Source organism: Lepidochelys olivacea (genome assembly GCF_965140295.1).
Source record: "Lepidochelys olivacea isolate rLepOli2 genome assembly, chromosome: 15".
NCBI lineage: Eukaryota > Metazoa > Chordata > Testudines > Cheloniidae > Lepidochelys > Lepidochelys olivacea.
The window spans coordinates 28,089,630-28,104,418 of NC_140425.1; the positions used below are offsets into that span (position 1 = coordinate 28,089,630).

The following is a 14,789-nucleotide window of genomic DNA, read 5'->3' on the forward strand; positions in this document are numbered from 1 at the left end:
TGCAGCAGCTTCGCCTTTCTTGGAAAGCACACAGCACTTTCTTCTCTCTGCACTCAGCTATCTCCGCTGGCTGGTGAGGAAGGGGACCAAACCCAGGTCCATGCTCTTTTTTTGGACTTCCTATCCCTTTTACATAATTAACACTCACAGGGAGACCTAAGAGGAAGCAGGGACTATGCTCTCCCAGGGGATTCAAGCCAGCACCTGCAAGAGGAAGCAAGAAAGAGGAGAAGATGCTTGTGCTTTTCTTTTCCTTGCACAGCCATGCGGGATCCAGCAGAATCTGACTCCAATGTTGTACAACCACTTTCAGACACACGATATCCTAAAATACTTCAGGCCTGCTTGATGAACGCAGAGTTGATAATAGAAAGATACCGACACTAGGAGATGTATACAAGAGAGAAGAGATGTTTACAGATGAGATCAGAAATAAGATGGAAAGTTGACAAGTTAGTATGACACAGGAAGTCTGGTCCAGAAGGTTAGAAATTGCAAGGTGAAGACTCCTGCACTAACACTTACCAGATTTGGTGTAGGGGAAAGAGATGAGGCCAGTGCTAGAAGAGTGGAAGGGGTGAAGAGGAGAGTACAGAGAGAGAAGTTGTAAGTAGGAAACACCTTTTACATTTCCTGATTGTAATACTGGGGGAAACAAGCTCAGGGACCATACAAGCTCAGCGGCTACATCTGATTCATTCCCACAGCTCAGACATCAGCAAGTTACGAAACAACTAGGTTGCGAACAAGAACATGAAGTGGCTTTCTGAGCTTCCCAATTCCAATGTGCAGCATCCACACAAGTGGGTTTTTAAAAAGGAAGAGGGTTTTCCTGAATAGGTGAACAAAATGGAGCTACAAAGGTAACTGAGGTCATAATCGGAAGGCACTGGCATTCCCTCATTATCATCATGTATGTAATAATACACTACATTTATTTCTGAGTCCTGCTATGATAGGTCACCAGTACTACTACTGGATGGAATATCAGATCAGTTTGCATGTGTGATCATGTCACCCCCTAGTGGATGCAATGTTAGACAAGCTCATGCACGTTTGAATTTTTTGCCCTGTAAATACTGCTATGCACGCTGCAGAAGACATCCCTTAAGTATGTCTGTAATCAATTTTCCCCCTTAGAGCCTACAGAGGACATAAGCCCTGATATTACTGCACAAGCATGAATCTTTCATGGGTTATTGCTGGTTGTGAGATATTATCTGCCCCTCAGTAATAATCTCATAAAAGCAAAGTACACCAAAAAAACTTAGCAAAGTTCATTCCATCTTTGATGCTAAAATAGCATGAGACTAAAATTAGAACAAAGGGATTAAGGACTGAAAAATCAAAAGCAGGGGGAATAGCACATTTTGGTTGAAAGATAAAAACAAAACCACCTACTATTACCTGAGACTGAAATTAGATTTGTTTGTGTGAGAGACTGCAGGGGTCCAGAGACTGGTAATGGATGAAACCCTTTTCCCTGTAGGTCATCCATTTCAACCTGGCCCCTGTTGGTAGTGGTACAATTTGATAGCTATTTGATGAGATTCAGTCTAATTTCTAATGGACAGAAATTGAAAAAGCACCACCAGACGTTGGTAGTCTCAGAAAAGGGATGAAGATCTGAATGAAAATGGAACCTGATCTACCCTCTAATTCCTCTGGAGACAGTTCCTATAGCTCAGAGCTGAGGCAAATTGTCAGGGTACAGCAGGGAAATCCTACACTGCCACTACTTGTACCATTCTTTTCTGTAGGCAAAGGACTTCAGACTCCAGGGCTGTAAACCCAGCACCTTTCACCAGCAACAAAGAGAAGAGGTTGGAATTAAAAAGTACAAACAGTTTGTTCACCTTTTGTAGCCCCAATTATCAAGCAACAACAAGAGAAAAGCCCACTCAGGTTGAGTGTTCCTAAAGTTGATCTTTATTATTTCAGTTCTTGGGGATTAATGAACACTTGCTTTTTCCCCAACACTCCCTCCTTTGTAGAGTCCATAGTCAATACAGGGATGGCATTTTAGTCAGGAGGTTCAGAGCTAACCTCTTCTAGTTCACAATTACAGATCATTCTATTGCTCCTACCATACACTCGATTATTTAGCTGTTATCACCTCAGGTAAACCTGGAAGGTAAAATTAACAACAAAGGCCTTTCTGAATGGTTAAAAAAAGATAGAATCTCATTATCTTCTGAAGTTCTATAAAACAGGCATTATTAAACATTCCAAACTTGTTACTAGATTGTGGGGGCTTGCAAATTCCTACTGTATCTTTAATGAGGCATCTGAGAATAATAAAAAAGGGCATTTAATTTATAAAGCTAAGGAGTAGACTACAGACTCCAAGCCAGAGCACTGATGCATCTGTTTCCTTTAGCAACTGAACAAATGTTTGCTATATTGTAATGAAAATATACTGTTCTTTTCCTATAGTTCTGCAGAACTTTGGGTAGAAAATCTCATAAATATGTTTCAAAAATAAAGGTCAAAAGGGCTAACTGTCTAGTGAGATAATCAACCAATGGGAATTACACCAGGATGTCCCACCTTCCTGATATCTCTTATCCCAAGAGAGAGGAGTGGTTAGGTCATGATAGTGCCCCACAGCCCAAAATACCTGCAATGACTCTTCCTTATGTTTGACAAGTAAAAAAAAAAAAACAACTTTGTCCCCAATAACATCACAGGTAGTTTAGAAACTGTAAGCCTTACATCATTTAAACTCTGCCTTCAGCAAATTGAACAGTTAACCACTAATATATTGGTTTCAGAGTAGCAGTCGTGTTAGTTTGTGTTCGCAAAAAGAAAAAGGAGTACTTGTGGCACCTTAGAAACTAACCAATTTATTTGAGCATAAGCTTTTGTGAGCTACAGCTCACTTCATCGGATGTATATTGTCCTTCAAGACTATCCAGAAGATCTCAAAGCCCCTTACAAATATTAATTGAACCTCAGAGCCCCCCCCCTCCCCCTCAGCTGGGGAAATAAAGGCACAAAAGAAGCTACGTAACTTGCCTAAGATCTCCAGCGAGTCTATGGACAATCTGGGAACAGAACCCAGGCCCCTAGACCACCAACCACCATCCATTATGAACAAGAAGCTGCTAAGAATTTAGAACTGAACATAACACTGATGGTTATAAAAATAGCTGGGCCAAAACCAGAACCATCTATCAGTAACCCTTTCCTTTGCAACCCTTGCATTTTTGAGGTTTACACATTGCCACAGAGTGGTTGGCCCTTGTCAGTCGCACTTGTGGCACAGACAACTATCCTCCTCAGATAGGGAAAATGAAGGTCATGTGACCAATGGATCGTGTGGCCCAATTAGGTCTCTGGGGTAAATAAAGAGGAGGCCTGGGGAGAGACCCTAGGCAGAAAGGCCTAAGAGTGGGGATGAGAGGGTTGCAGAGAGTTAGATGGCTCCTGCAGAGGACCCTGAAATAGCAGGGGGGAAAAGATTCCCCTTAGGTATGGCTGGGAGTGGTCTACCAAGGGAAGACTCCAGGCAGAAAGGCCTGGGAGTAGCTTGATGAAGGGCAAATACACCTCTACCCTGATATAACACAGGTTCGCATACAACACGGTAAAGCTCTGACACACTGCCCTGAGCAGCATGTTAAGGGTGCCAGGCCGAGCCCGAGGGGTTGGATAAGGGGCAGAGGGTCTTGGGGGCGGTCAGGGACTCCCCCCCAAGGGTCTGGGAGGCAGGAGCTGGGGGGGGGGCACTTCTGGTGGCCCCACAGTCCCAGAGTGGCCGACGGTGGGGGTGGGAGCAGCCTGCTCCGCGTCCCTCACCCCAGCCCCAGCCGTGTCACTCACGGGAGGGGGCTTGGGGGAAGGCATCCCCCCCACACTCACCGGCAGTGGCGGAAGCGGAGCAGCCCGGGCCCGAGCCCGCTCCACTCCGCCAGCTCCCAGCCGCAGTGCTCTGCTTCCCGCCACAGGTGAATGCAGGACCTTTCCCCAACCTCCCTGCACTCACCAGCAGCGGGAAGCGGAGCAATGCGGTCCCAGCCCACTCCACTCCGCCACCTCCCAGCCGCAGCGCTCCACTTCCCACCGCCGGTTGGGAGGTGGCAGAGTGGAGCGGGCTGGGGCCACATTGCTCCGCTTCCCGCCGCTGCTGGTGAGTGCCTGTCAGGTGGCAAGGTGTGTGGATAAGGGTCAGGGCAGTCAGGGGACAGGGAGCAGGGGAGGTCCTGGGGGTGATTAAGGATGGGGCTCTGGAGGGGGCGGTCAGGGAACAAGGAACGGGGGGGGGGAGGGCAAAGCAAGTTCGATATAACGCGGTCTCACCTATAACGTGATGAGATTTTTTATCTCCCGAGGACCATGTTATATCGGGGTAGAGGTGTAGATCAACCTTAAAATACATGGTTTGGACTTTGAGGACTTTATTTTGGAACTGTTTGTGATATTAAACCAGCCCAAGTAAGGGTGATACGGGTTACAAGAAAGCTTTTGTGAAATTGAGGAGCCCTGAGCAAAGGGAAAATGAGGCAGGGATGCTGCAGGGTTACCCCATGCCACAAGGGGGCACTTTGGAGGTAGTCACCCCATTACAGATATAACGAGACCTAGATCTGAATCACCCCTGGTTTCAGTTTTGGAGTATAAAATCCCAACCAGCAAAGTCTTGGAAAATCAAAATCTGCAGCATGGCTATGCATCCATAGAGCAACTCAATTAAAAGCATTTTAACAGTCATACTTTTACTGTGCAATTACTGCTGCCCTTGGTATAAACATTATCCATTAAAGTTCTCACATACAGCCTGGCTTAGTCAACAGAGCCATGATCTAGGGTCCACATTCTAATAATAAATAGAATCCCATCCACATCAGACATCACTGTTGTCGTACTTAATGCACCCCGAACCTTTGTGAATCACACCCAAGGCCCCTGCATATATCCTCAGTGCAGGGGGGATGGACTACCTGACCTCTTGAGGACTCCTCCAGCTCTACATTTCTATGATTCTGTCTTCCCCTTCCATCCATTTTCTCACCCAATAACAGCCTCATCAGAGGGAACATCATAACTGCTGTGTTTGATTGAAAACAAGAATGCTCTGGAGCAACACAGAACACTGCACATACTTTGTAAGAGTCTCACTTCTATCCAAAAATTCCAGCGATTATAATAATATTCTACAGTCACACAGGGTCTTTCCTTCTAAAAGATCCCAAAGCGTTTTACAAAACTATACATAAAGGAAATCACTTTTTCCCACCAACAGAATGTTGTCAGCTCTGGGATGAGATGCGCTTGTTGTTTAACACCATACAGCAACACTAAACGAGTTAAGAAAGAAAGTGAAGAAGAATGCCATATCCAGTTAAAAGCATATTATCCAGTTTGGATTTTTGACAGGACTTCAAAGCTGACACCCCTATTATTGTAAAAGTTCCATGGGATCTTTAATGGCAATATGAATATACGGTCAAATTTTGGGATTTTATGTCTCACACAAAAAATGGCACCTCCAGTAGCACAATAACCTCCTAATACTATGCTGGGCTATGAATTCAGGAGGAGAGTTTTGTTTAGCGAGTCAGCAACAAAATTTCCTGTTCTTTCCTTGGTGGTCTCCCAATCAACTAATGGCCCAGCTCATCACTCCTTTGCTATAAGAACTGATAAAATGAGAACCCAAGACGGTTTGGCTACTAAAGAACTCGCTCTCTCTCAAAGCTGTCTCACTAAATTTCCAGATCACAGACTGCAACTTGTTCATGTGTTCTATGTATTCAAATTAAAACTACGAACATGGAAAGCTTACCATCTGAAAGAGCATAAGCAAATTCTCTTTAGGCTGAGCCCCTGAATTGTACTAGATTCTCCCTGCAATTAGAGACAAAACAGCGAGTGTTAAATTCAGAGCCTGTCTACAGTGCTCTGTCTACAGTGCTCACGGGTGACTTTCACTGAAGTCCGTGAAAGCCCTATCCAAAGGGCGAAAAGAAAATCTACGCATTCAGCTTTTGCTATTTCATCCACATTCCGGTAACCAGTAATACCTAGTAATGCATCCGACGAAATGGGTATTCACCCAAGAAAGCTTATGCTCCAATACACCTGTTAGTCTATAAGGTGCCACAGGACTCTTTGCCGCTTTTACAGATCCAGACTAACACAGCTACCCCTCTGATACTAAGTAATTCAAAGGCTGTTTTCAGTCCACCTCTGCAGAGGCCATAGCCCCAATACTTCTAGTAGCTTCATCCCCTTTATTTTCACGACTCTGACAGAAGCCAGTGAGAAAATATCATGAGCCAGATTTTCATAAGGGGCTTCCACCCGTACCAGTGCAACTCTGTGCATCCAAACACTAATACATACATATTTGATGCACTACGTCTGCGCAGGCACAAGGAGATACACAAATGGAGGTCACTTTTTGAAAATGTGACCCCAGAAAAATGAAGGCCTTGAAAATAATCTAGGAAGAAGAGTGAACTAACACAATCCAAGCTTCTATATCATTACTATGACTGCAGGAATATATAAGGGAAGGTGTAGTATTATCATGCCTTTGGCATGGTCAAATCACCTACAATTTAAGTGACAGACACAGAAAAGATGGGACATGCTTGGACATCCAGAGGAGGAAGTGGACTAGAAATTGGATGAGTTTTTCATTTTATTTATTATGTTAACATAACTCACTTTTTGTGAGTAACTTCGAGATAGTGAGTTTTTAGAAGTACGTTGAGTACGGAGAGTAGTGAAGGGTGGTGGCTTGGAGACCAAGAATGGGGATGGCATTCCACGTATAAGGGGTGACTGAGGAAAAAAAGCATGGAGAGAAGGAGAAAGGGTGAAGAAGATGAATGAGGCTCCAAAGCTGGATTTGTAGGTGGAGAGGAAGGGTAGCAGGAGACAAGATGAGAAACAAGACACTGGATGAAGGCCAATGGGCAGGGGAGGTGGTTTCAGGGCACTAAAGGGAAGGACAAAAAGTTTAAATTTGAGGTAGTGGTCAAAGGGGAGTCACTGAAGAGATTGAAAGGTGGGGTGACATCGTCTGATTACTACTACTTTTTTTGAGTGGGGGACAGTATTTCAAATGGACTGGAGGGAAGTAATCCATATATGAGAGAGGCCAGAGAAGAAGTGGCTAAAGTAGTCTCTTGATTCACAGAGCTCTCTGATAATGCTGTTCAACCACTGGCCCAGTGCATCAGTGTCCTAGGGGCAAGCTACAATCTTTTGTCCATGACCATCACTGTAATGGACTCCAAACATCCACTGCCCACACACTGCCCTTGCATGTTGCCTTAGTACACAGGCATGCAACAGAGAAGGAATCTAGAGCACAAATACTGCTAGACAAGCTCTTGATCTGATTGTGACCAAGAGAATTTTTTTCTATTTCATGGCAATGATGCAGGCTGAGAGGCATCATCATCTTAAGCTTTTCCTCCCCCATGTAATCTTTGTCAAGTTTAGAGTAGCAAAAATGTTCAGTGTGGTGAGCAGCCTTGTGATTGCCTCCAAATGGAAACAGAATGAACTCTCTCGTTATGAAGAATTTCCCATTACTTTAAAGATAAGATCAATCAGATAGGTATCAGTTTGTGGACTCAATATCAAAGCAAGAACCATCAAACATGCCCTCTACCTGGCTAAATTTCATTCAATCTAGCTGATGGAGGTTCAGGGTGTGCTGGCCCCTTAGCCACATGCAAGACAGAACACTGTCCCTTATAGCTACTAAAAGCCAATTTGGGGTGACACTAGGACCATTATTAATGGAAATTACTACTGCCTTCTTCCATGAAGGCAAGTTGCCTACCATTCTAAAGCAAGTGGTGGCTAGGCCTCTACAGAAGAAACCATCTCTTGATGGTGGCAGTCACACCAATCTTGAACCTTCCATTTTGGGGCAAGGCTATTGACAAACCAACTCCAGCTTCACCTAGATTTCTCTACTGTCCTGGAACCCTATCAATCTAGCTTTAGACCTGGGACCTCAGAGACTGCACTATTTCTTTGGTTATTATCATCTGTTAAATACTGACAGTGGACTGATTATCTCCATTTGATTAATAGAAAGAGGCCAGGTTCCTTACTAATTTTATTAGGTCTTACAGCTCTGGGTAAAAAAATAAAGCCCCACAGCAGCAAGTTTCAGAGCCTGGATCAACTGACTTGGGCTCATGGATCTCTGACTATGGAGCTAAAAACAGCAGTGCAGAGATTCCCGCTTGGGCTGGAGCCCAGGCTCTGAAACCAGTGAGGGGGATGGGTCTCAGGGCCCAGGCTCCAGTGCAAGCAGAAACTTCTACACTATTTTAGCCCTGTAGCTCAAGCCCAAGTCAGGGTGGGTTTTTTTTTTTTGTAGTGTAGACATATGCTGACACTGTTGATCATGAAGTGTCACCAACTCACCAGTGGGAACTGGCAGAGGTGGACTGGGACCATTTTATAATGACTCCACCCATTTCTTTGGGAAGGTCCTAGATGGCTGTGAGAGTCACTGTTAATTCTCCTCAAGGACTTTCATGTACAGGGTCCAACAGGAGACAGTCCTGTTGTCCCCTCCCATTTCGGGTAGGTCTTCACAGCAGCAGGGAGACGTAATTCTCAGCAGGAGCAGATGTACATGCTTTAGCTCTGCTGCAGCTAGAGGCTGAAATGAACATTCTGGTTGTGGCAGCACAGGCAGCAGCTGGGCTAGCGAACCAAGTACAGTCCCACATGACCCTTGAGGACGTAGTCACGTGACTAGCTCATTCCACCCTCTGTGCTGCTGCAGCCAAACTGCTTTTTTAGGTGCTAACTCGAGCAGAGCTACCATGTGTACATCTACCTGGGTTGGGAATTACACCTCCCAGCTGCACTGCAGACATATCCTAAATGTGTATGTGAGTCTGCTAAGGGAAACTGAGACATGTCTTGGCCACACTGACACCAGCATGTTGATGATACTTAGCTCAGTTCCTCCTCATTATCATAGCCATGATCCTGCAGTCTTTCTGTGCTTTGCTGAGTTCGGGCCCTGGATGAAAGCCACATGGTTTAAACCCAATCCAGAAAAGATTAAGATGGTAATGCTGGGCACAGAAAAATACCTTGAAACACTGATGAGGATTCTAACTACTCCCTCCAGTAACGGTTACCACCATCCTTGTCCAAGCCATTTACAGTCTCAGGGTTTTATGTGATCCATTGCTGATTATCAAAGGCCAGAAGGGCCTTTTATCATCCAGGAATCTGTGACCTTACATCTCTGATGCACACCTCACTACAGCCTTCCATGCCTTTGTCATCTTCAGACTAGGATACATAATGTGCTCTTAGAAGAGGAGTTCTCAAACTGGTGGTCAGGACCCCTCAGGGGGTCATGAGGTTATTACATGGGAGGTCATGAGCTGTCAGCCTCCACCCCAAACCCCGCTTTGCCTCCAGCATTGATACTGGTGTTAAATATATTAAAAAGTGTTTTTAATTTATTGGGGGGGGGGGGTCGCACTCAGAGGCTTCCTGTGTGAAAGGGGTCACCAGTACAAAAGTTTGAGAACCACCGTCTTAGAACTACCCTGAAAGAACACTTGGAAGATTCACCTAGTGCAAAATGTGTCCTCCTGCTTCTCAAGTGGAGCAGGCCAATACAAACACACAACACAGTGCGCTACTAGCTCTTGGCCTGTTTCCAGGTGCAATTCAGGTGTTTGTTATCCTCTCTAAAGCCATAAGTGGCCTGGGACAGACTCTCCTCATATGCTCTATCACAGCTGCTGCATTCCACCTGTATACTCTACTTACTGTAAGGCTAAACTCCAGGAGTGGGAAGCATGGCATTCTTAGGGGAGGGCCCTTAGCTGTAGAATTTCCTCCATCCAGAATCTATCCAAGATTGGGAATTATTAGGAAACCGTGCAAGATGAATCTGTTTATTTTACATATTCTTAGTTTGTATTTGTAACCAGAGAGCACTTGTCTCATGAATAAATACAGGCTGGGTGGGTTTCATCTATACCAATTCTGAATTACATACGGTTGTTTAATAGGCACCAGGTATGACAACAGGAACACTATCTATAAATACATACATACATAGTTCTTACGAAGTGCATTACAAACATTAACTAATTAATGCTCATAACCACATGAGATGAAACCAAAGCAAAGAGGTTAAGGGATCTGACCAAAGCCACAGGAGACAGTCAGTGTCACAGCCAGGATAAGTGCACAAAAAGTTCCTGGTCTCCAGGAATGTGCTCAATTGACTAGACCATCCCTGTGTCTTTTTTGATAGGGCCTTTCAGTATGTAATAGAAACCTAAAAATAGTCTCTTCCTCAACTAACCCATCCCCTCAGCATAAATGAAATAAGGAATTTGCGGATAAACTTTCCAACACAAACATTCTCACTGTAAAAACTTTGTGGAGTTCATGCTTGGTGCTCTGGGGTAATTATTCATAAGAGTTTTGGGACAACCTTTTCTAAACAGCATGGAGCCTGAAATGGTTGAGATATGAGAATTTCTGCACATTGGCCTTTCTCAGGAAATCAATAACTATATTAAATATATATATTTGGATTCATCCCTCTTCAACCACCATATTACATTGTTCCTTATTTAAGCTCCCAGTAGGAGGACACAATTTGCTTCATTTCATCTGCTGAGTATCACTAAACTAACACACAAGAAGACTTATTAGTAGGAGGTTGTCCAGGAGGGAGTGAAGATAAGTCGTAAAGGCACTAACAGGATCAATGCAAACAGCATAGGCACATTAAAACATTCAATTCAAACAGTAATATCACATTCTGACCCACTTCAAAGGAAGACCTAATTCCTTTAATGGATTCATTACCCCACAGCCACAGTCATTTTGCCTGTCACAATCCTTGCCAAATTGTTACCAAAGCAGCAAAGCCTTCACAGCTGACACAAACACAGCTCCCTCTTATCAAGAAAGATCCCCTGACTGTATATTGAAGTCCCTGCACTGTTCATGTCTCCATGATTTAAACCTGATCCTGTTTCTAAAGCAACTTCCATTGCCATCAAGTAGGACAGCTGCCAATATTTACCTTGCGAGATCTGCTACAGGCAGGTAGCTTTGTTATGCCATTGTAAACAAACTCAGCCACACTACAGCCAAAGAGAAGAAAGCATGGCATACTCTAATATGAGGAACACCACTGGCCTGATTCAGCCTTTGGCTAACCCAATTCCGCTGGCATAAGTCAGGGTTAAAGCTTCCCCATCAGCAGAAAAAGACCCACCACCTCTGCTGTGCCAAGGGGCCCTGAGCCAGGTACTGAAGCCCCCAGATGGGCTGTGTGTTCAAGGAGGCAGTGTGGCCATGCTACTTGGAAGATGTGTAGATTCAGCACAACCTCCATTGACTGGGCTCCTGAAGAGATTAAAGCTACTCTTCCCAGACACAACCCATGAAGGAGGGCAGTGGTGCAGATACTGCCTGCCCTTCCCGAGTGAGAGAATCCCAACTACAATGTGTCTCAAGGAATCACACCCCATCTCTGAGTTCTGGCTCAGAGACTGAGAGTCTGGTTGAGGATTATTAAACTGCAAGTGAAACCTGCCTGGAAAAGATCACAGACTGGATGCAGGAGATATTTAAGAGCACAGTTATATCTCACAACAAGAAGAAAAATGTATTTTTCCAAACAGGCAGACAAAAATAATTAATTGTGACTTTTTTTTTTTTTAAACAGATATTTACAGTAAATTCAGTGCAGATGAGAATGCTGGATTGACAGTGCTGCACACCAAAGCCCTCTTTTTATCCATAGACCAGGTACAACACACTTCCTCACCAATGTGCTTCATGCATGTCCTTCTGGGACCATCTCTATGGGATTGAGTCATTCAATCCCTAGCCTTCCTGCTGAGATGGCCAACAGAAGAACCAAAAGGAGGCTTAGATGAGATGTTTTTATATTACGGATAGGAACTGTTAATAAACATAATGATTCTAATGATTCCGACAATAGTCACAGTTATTAACAGTTACCTGAAGGAATAAAAAACGTATAGCCTTGTTTCAACTCAATTCTTTGGCATAGTTCCACCCTGTCTCCCAGAAAGATATCACTTTGCTTTCCCGACAGAACCCATTCTTCATAAAGTTCTAGATTCTGCAGAGTAGGCGGAATCAGCCAGAAGATCTAAAAATAAAACAAAAGTTTAACTCTTACAAACAAGCAATGAAAATAAAGAGCTAGCATTTTCAGCAAAGTTAAAGGGTGCCAATGATGTGAATACACATAAGCAAATGTATTTTCAACATAAAGTATAAATTTTCCATGTACTGTACACAGAGGTCCCTAACAGATTATAGCAGTAACTGGTATACACGATGGAAGCAGCAAGATTACTCACAATTGTCACACTGCTTCTACAAAACATCATCTCTGTAAACTGGAGTCCACTAAGTGCTTAATATACCAGACAACCTTGTAATAGAATATTACTTTCAGCTCAGTTAGATATGTAGATGAACAATATCTGGAGCACAGAGATGTTCTATTTGCTGCACTTACTTCAATACACATAGTACCTATCTCCACTGAAATCTCAGAAAAGACTAGCTATATCTAAACCAGTATACCTAGAAGAATGCGGCTATAGCTATCTGTGCTATATTGGTCCTGCTTTGAGCAGGGGGTTGGAGTAGATGACCTCCTGAGGTCCCTTCCAACCCTGAGAGTCTATGATTCTATGCTGCATATTCAAGTACTTCTGTTTTTGAATGAGTGGGTGTGCCTGTACATATGCATGCACATGCTTAAAGGATCCTGAAAGCTAAGAAGAGGCACAGAGATTCTGGCAACCTAAGGAGATGTGATATGAACACATGGATGCAGCTGTGGTATATGGCCAGTTACATGCTACACGACACTTCCAGTACCCAGAAGCATAAAATAAGCTTTTTCATATCAAACTTTTCTGATATTTTGGTGCCCTGGAGTATTCAATGTACTTGTTTCACAGACTGAAGGGCTGTCTCCCCTGTTTAGCAAACTCCATGTTCATCAGCCAAGCCAAGCGAAGCCAAGCGATTTACAGTTTGATCACTTACAAGCAAAAGTAAAACAAACAAACAAAAAAAGAGCAGAACAGGCCTCACAAGAAATCCCCAAAAATAAAGATGTTATACTGTCAAGTCTACTTACCTTCCCTCCTCGGAAAACGTGATACCACACTGAAGTGCCACCAAAATCAATGTGAAAATCAGTGAAGCATCCTTTCACACTCATCAAACAGTACCTGAAAAGCACATTGGGGTGGGGGGAATATAAAAATCAAGAGTTACAATAAGCAGTCTGAAAACAACACTGCTTATTTATTAATTTGCAGTGTAGCTGCATATGTAGAGATCTCAAGCCAATGAAGCTGTTATATCTCTACAGACACCTCATTTAGTCATATTAATAGGACAAAAACAGGACTCTAATTGGACTTCTGTTGGGAAAAATATGCCTATAATTCTGTATGTTATTCAGTTGTCTGGAGAGAAAGCTATCAGCTATAAAAGGCTTGGGAAACGTTAAACTTAAGTTGGTCAAAAATAATCACCACGCCATTCTCTATTCCAGGTGTGATCTCCTCCATTACTAAGAGCCATAACCTTCACCAAAAGTTGTGTGTTGATTGATTCAAAGAACAAAGTTTTGAAAAATCTCATCTGGATATCAATCCCATTGGACATCAATCACCTAACTACTACCACTGCAACTTTTGCGGGGGACAGTGAGATGGAAGCTTCATTTGGCAAATAAACTGTTTTCATTCCCATTTCCAAACATATCTGTGCAGAATAATTGAAGGTATCAGTCTGCAGTATTCCAAAGTACCAGATCACTGCATTTTGTGCCCTCTAGATCTATTTTTTTCAGAGCAGTTTAATGTCAACACTGCTGCAAAGATATACAACGGCTCTCAGCTCACTGCATGAATCTCGAGTCTCCAGCCACCATCTGTAACTAATGGCCGAATTACAGCCGCCCTTCTCACAACAGGCACCTTTTGCAAATGGAGAACACACACACCACTTAACCCACTAACCTCTTTTCCTTGTTCCAGTCGCCCTTTCATGGCTATTTTTTTTTTTTTAAGTTGTGGAAACAGTATCAGAAAGTGATTTAAAAAGGTTTCATTTAACTGTGTCTTTTTCTCATCACATTCAGGTAGAGAATCTCAGCTGTATGCAGACGGCGTGCAAAAGTCCCTCTAGATGATAGGCTAGAAAGGACCTTACCATGTGTCTGCAGAAGGCTAGCAAATCAGAGAGAGGTTGGATACATAAGAGCCTGCTGCCTAGCAACCCCATCCAGTGCTGGAGTTGACAGAATGATACGCAATGCTGTCATGAAGACAGTCAATTTGTGTGCTTCAAAAAAGTCCTGTGCCTTCGTCTCACAATTAAAACCTCTCCTTGTACAATAATAATGCTCTCCTCTTACCCACTCTGGAATTTCAGCAGCATTTTGAAGCAGAGATAGAGATTTTTCCACCCTTGGAGTATTTCAGATACTTCAAAAAATCACAGCTAGCCAAGAAGCTGTCTAGACTCCAAATATGCTCCGTTTCAAAATATGAGTCCTTCATTCCCAAATACATTTTTTTTAAATCTCTCGTTTTATTCTCCTCTCCCAGGATGCTGCTGACTACATGTCAGATGGAAATTAAAAACAAAAAAGAAGCTTATAAAGGAAGTTTCCTTTCTTTATACCAGCCTGCAGAAAGTCAGATGTAGAATAATTGCTAATAAAACAAAAATAACCTGGAATGTATCAATTC

The 14,789-nt window shown here is 43.4% G+C and overlaps 1 protein-coding gene across 2 annotated transcripts in view; it reads right to left on the minus strand.

Annotated features, from left to right (window-relative positions):
* Positions 1 to 14,789, minus strand: part of KDM2B (lysine demethylase 2B) — a 171,779-nt gene that overhangs the window by 92,641 nt on the left and 64,349 nt on the right. For both annotated transcript variants that reach the window (XM_084649458.1, XM_084649457.1), the window contains exons 7-8: positions 13,163 to 13,256; positions 12,001 to 12,154 (exon numbers count right to left, since the gene is read on the minus strand). In XM_084649458.1, coding sequence (XP_084505584.1) covers positions 12,001 to 12,154; positions 13,163 to 13,256 — 248 coding nt within the window. The remainder of the gene's footprint in view (positions 1 to 12,000; positions 12,155 to 13,162; positions 13,257 to 14,789) is intronic.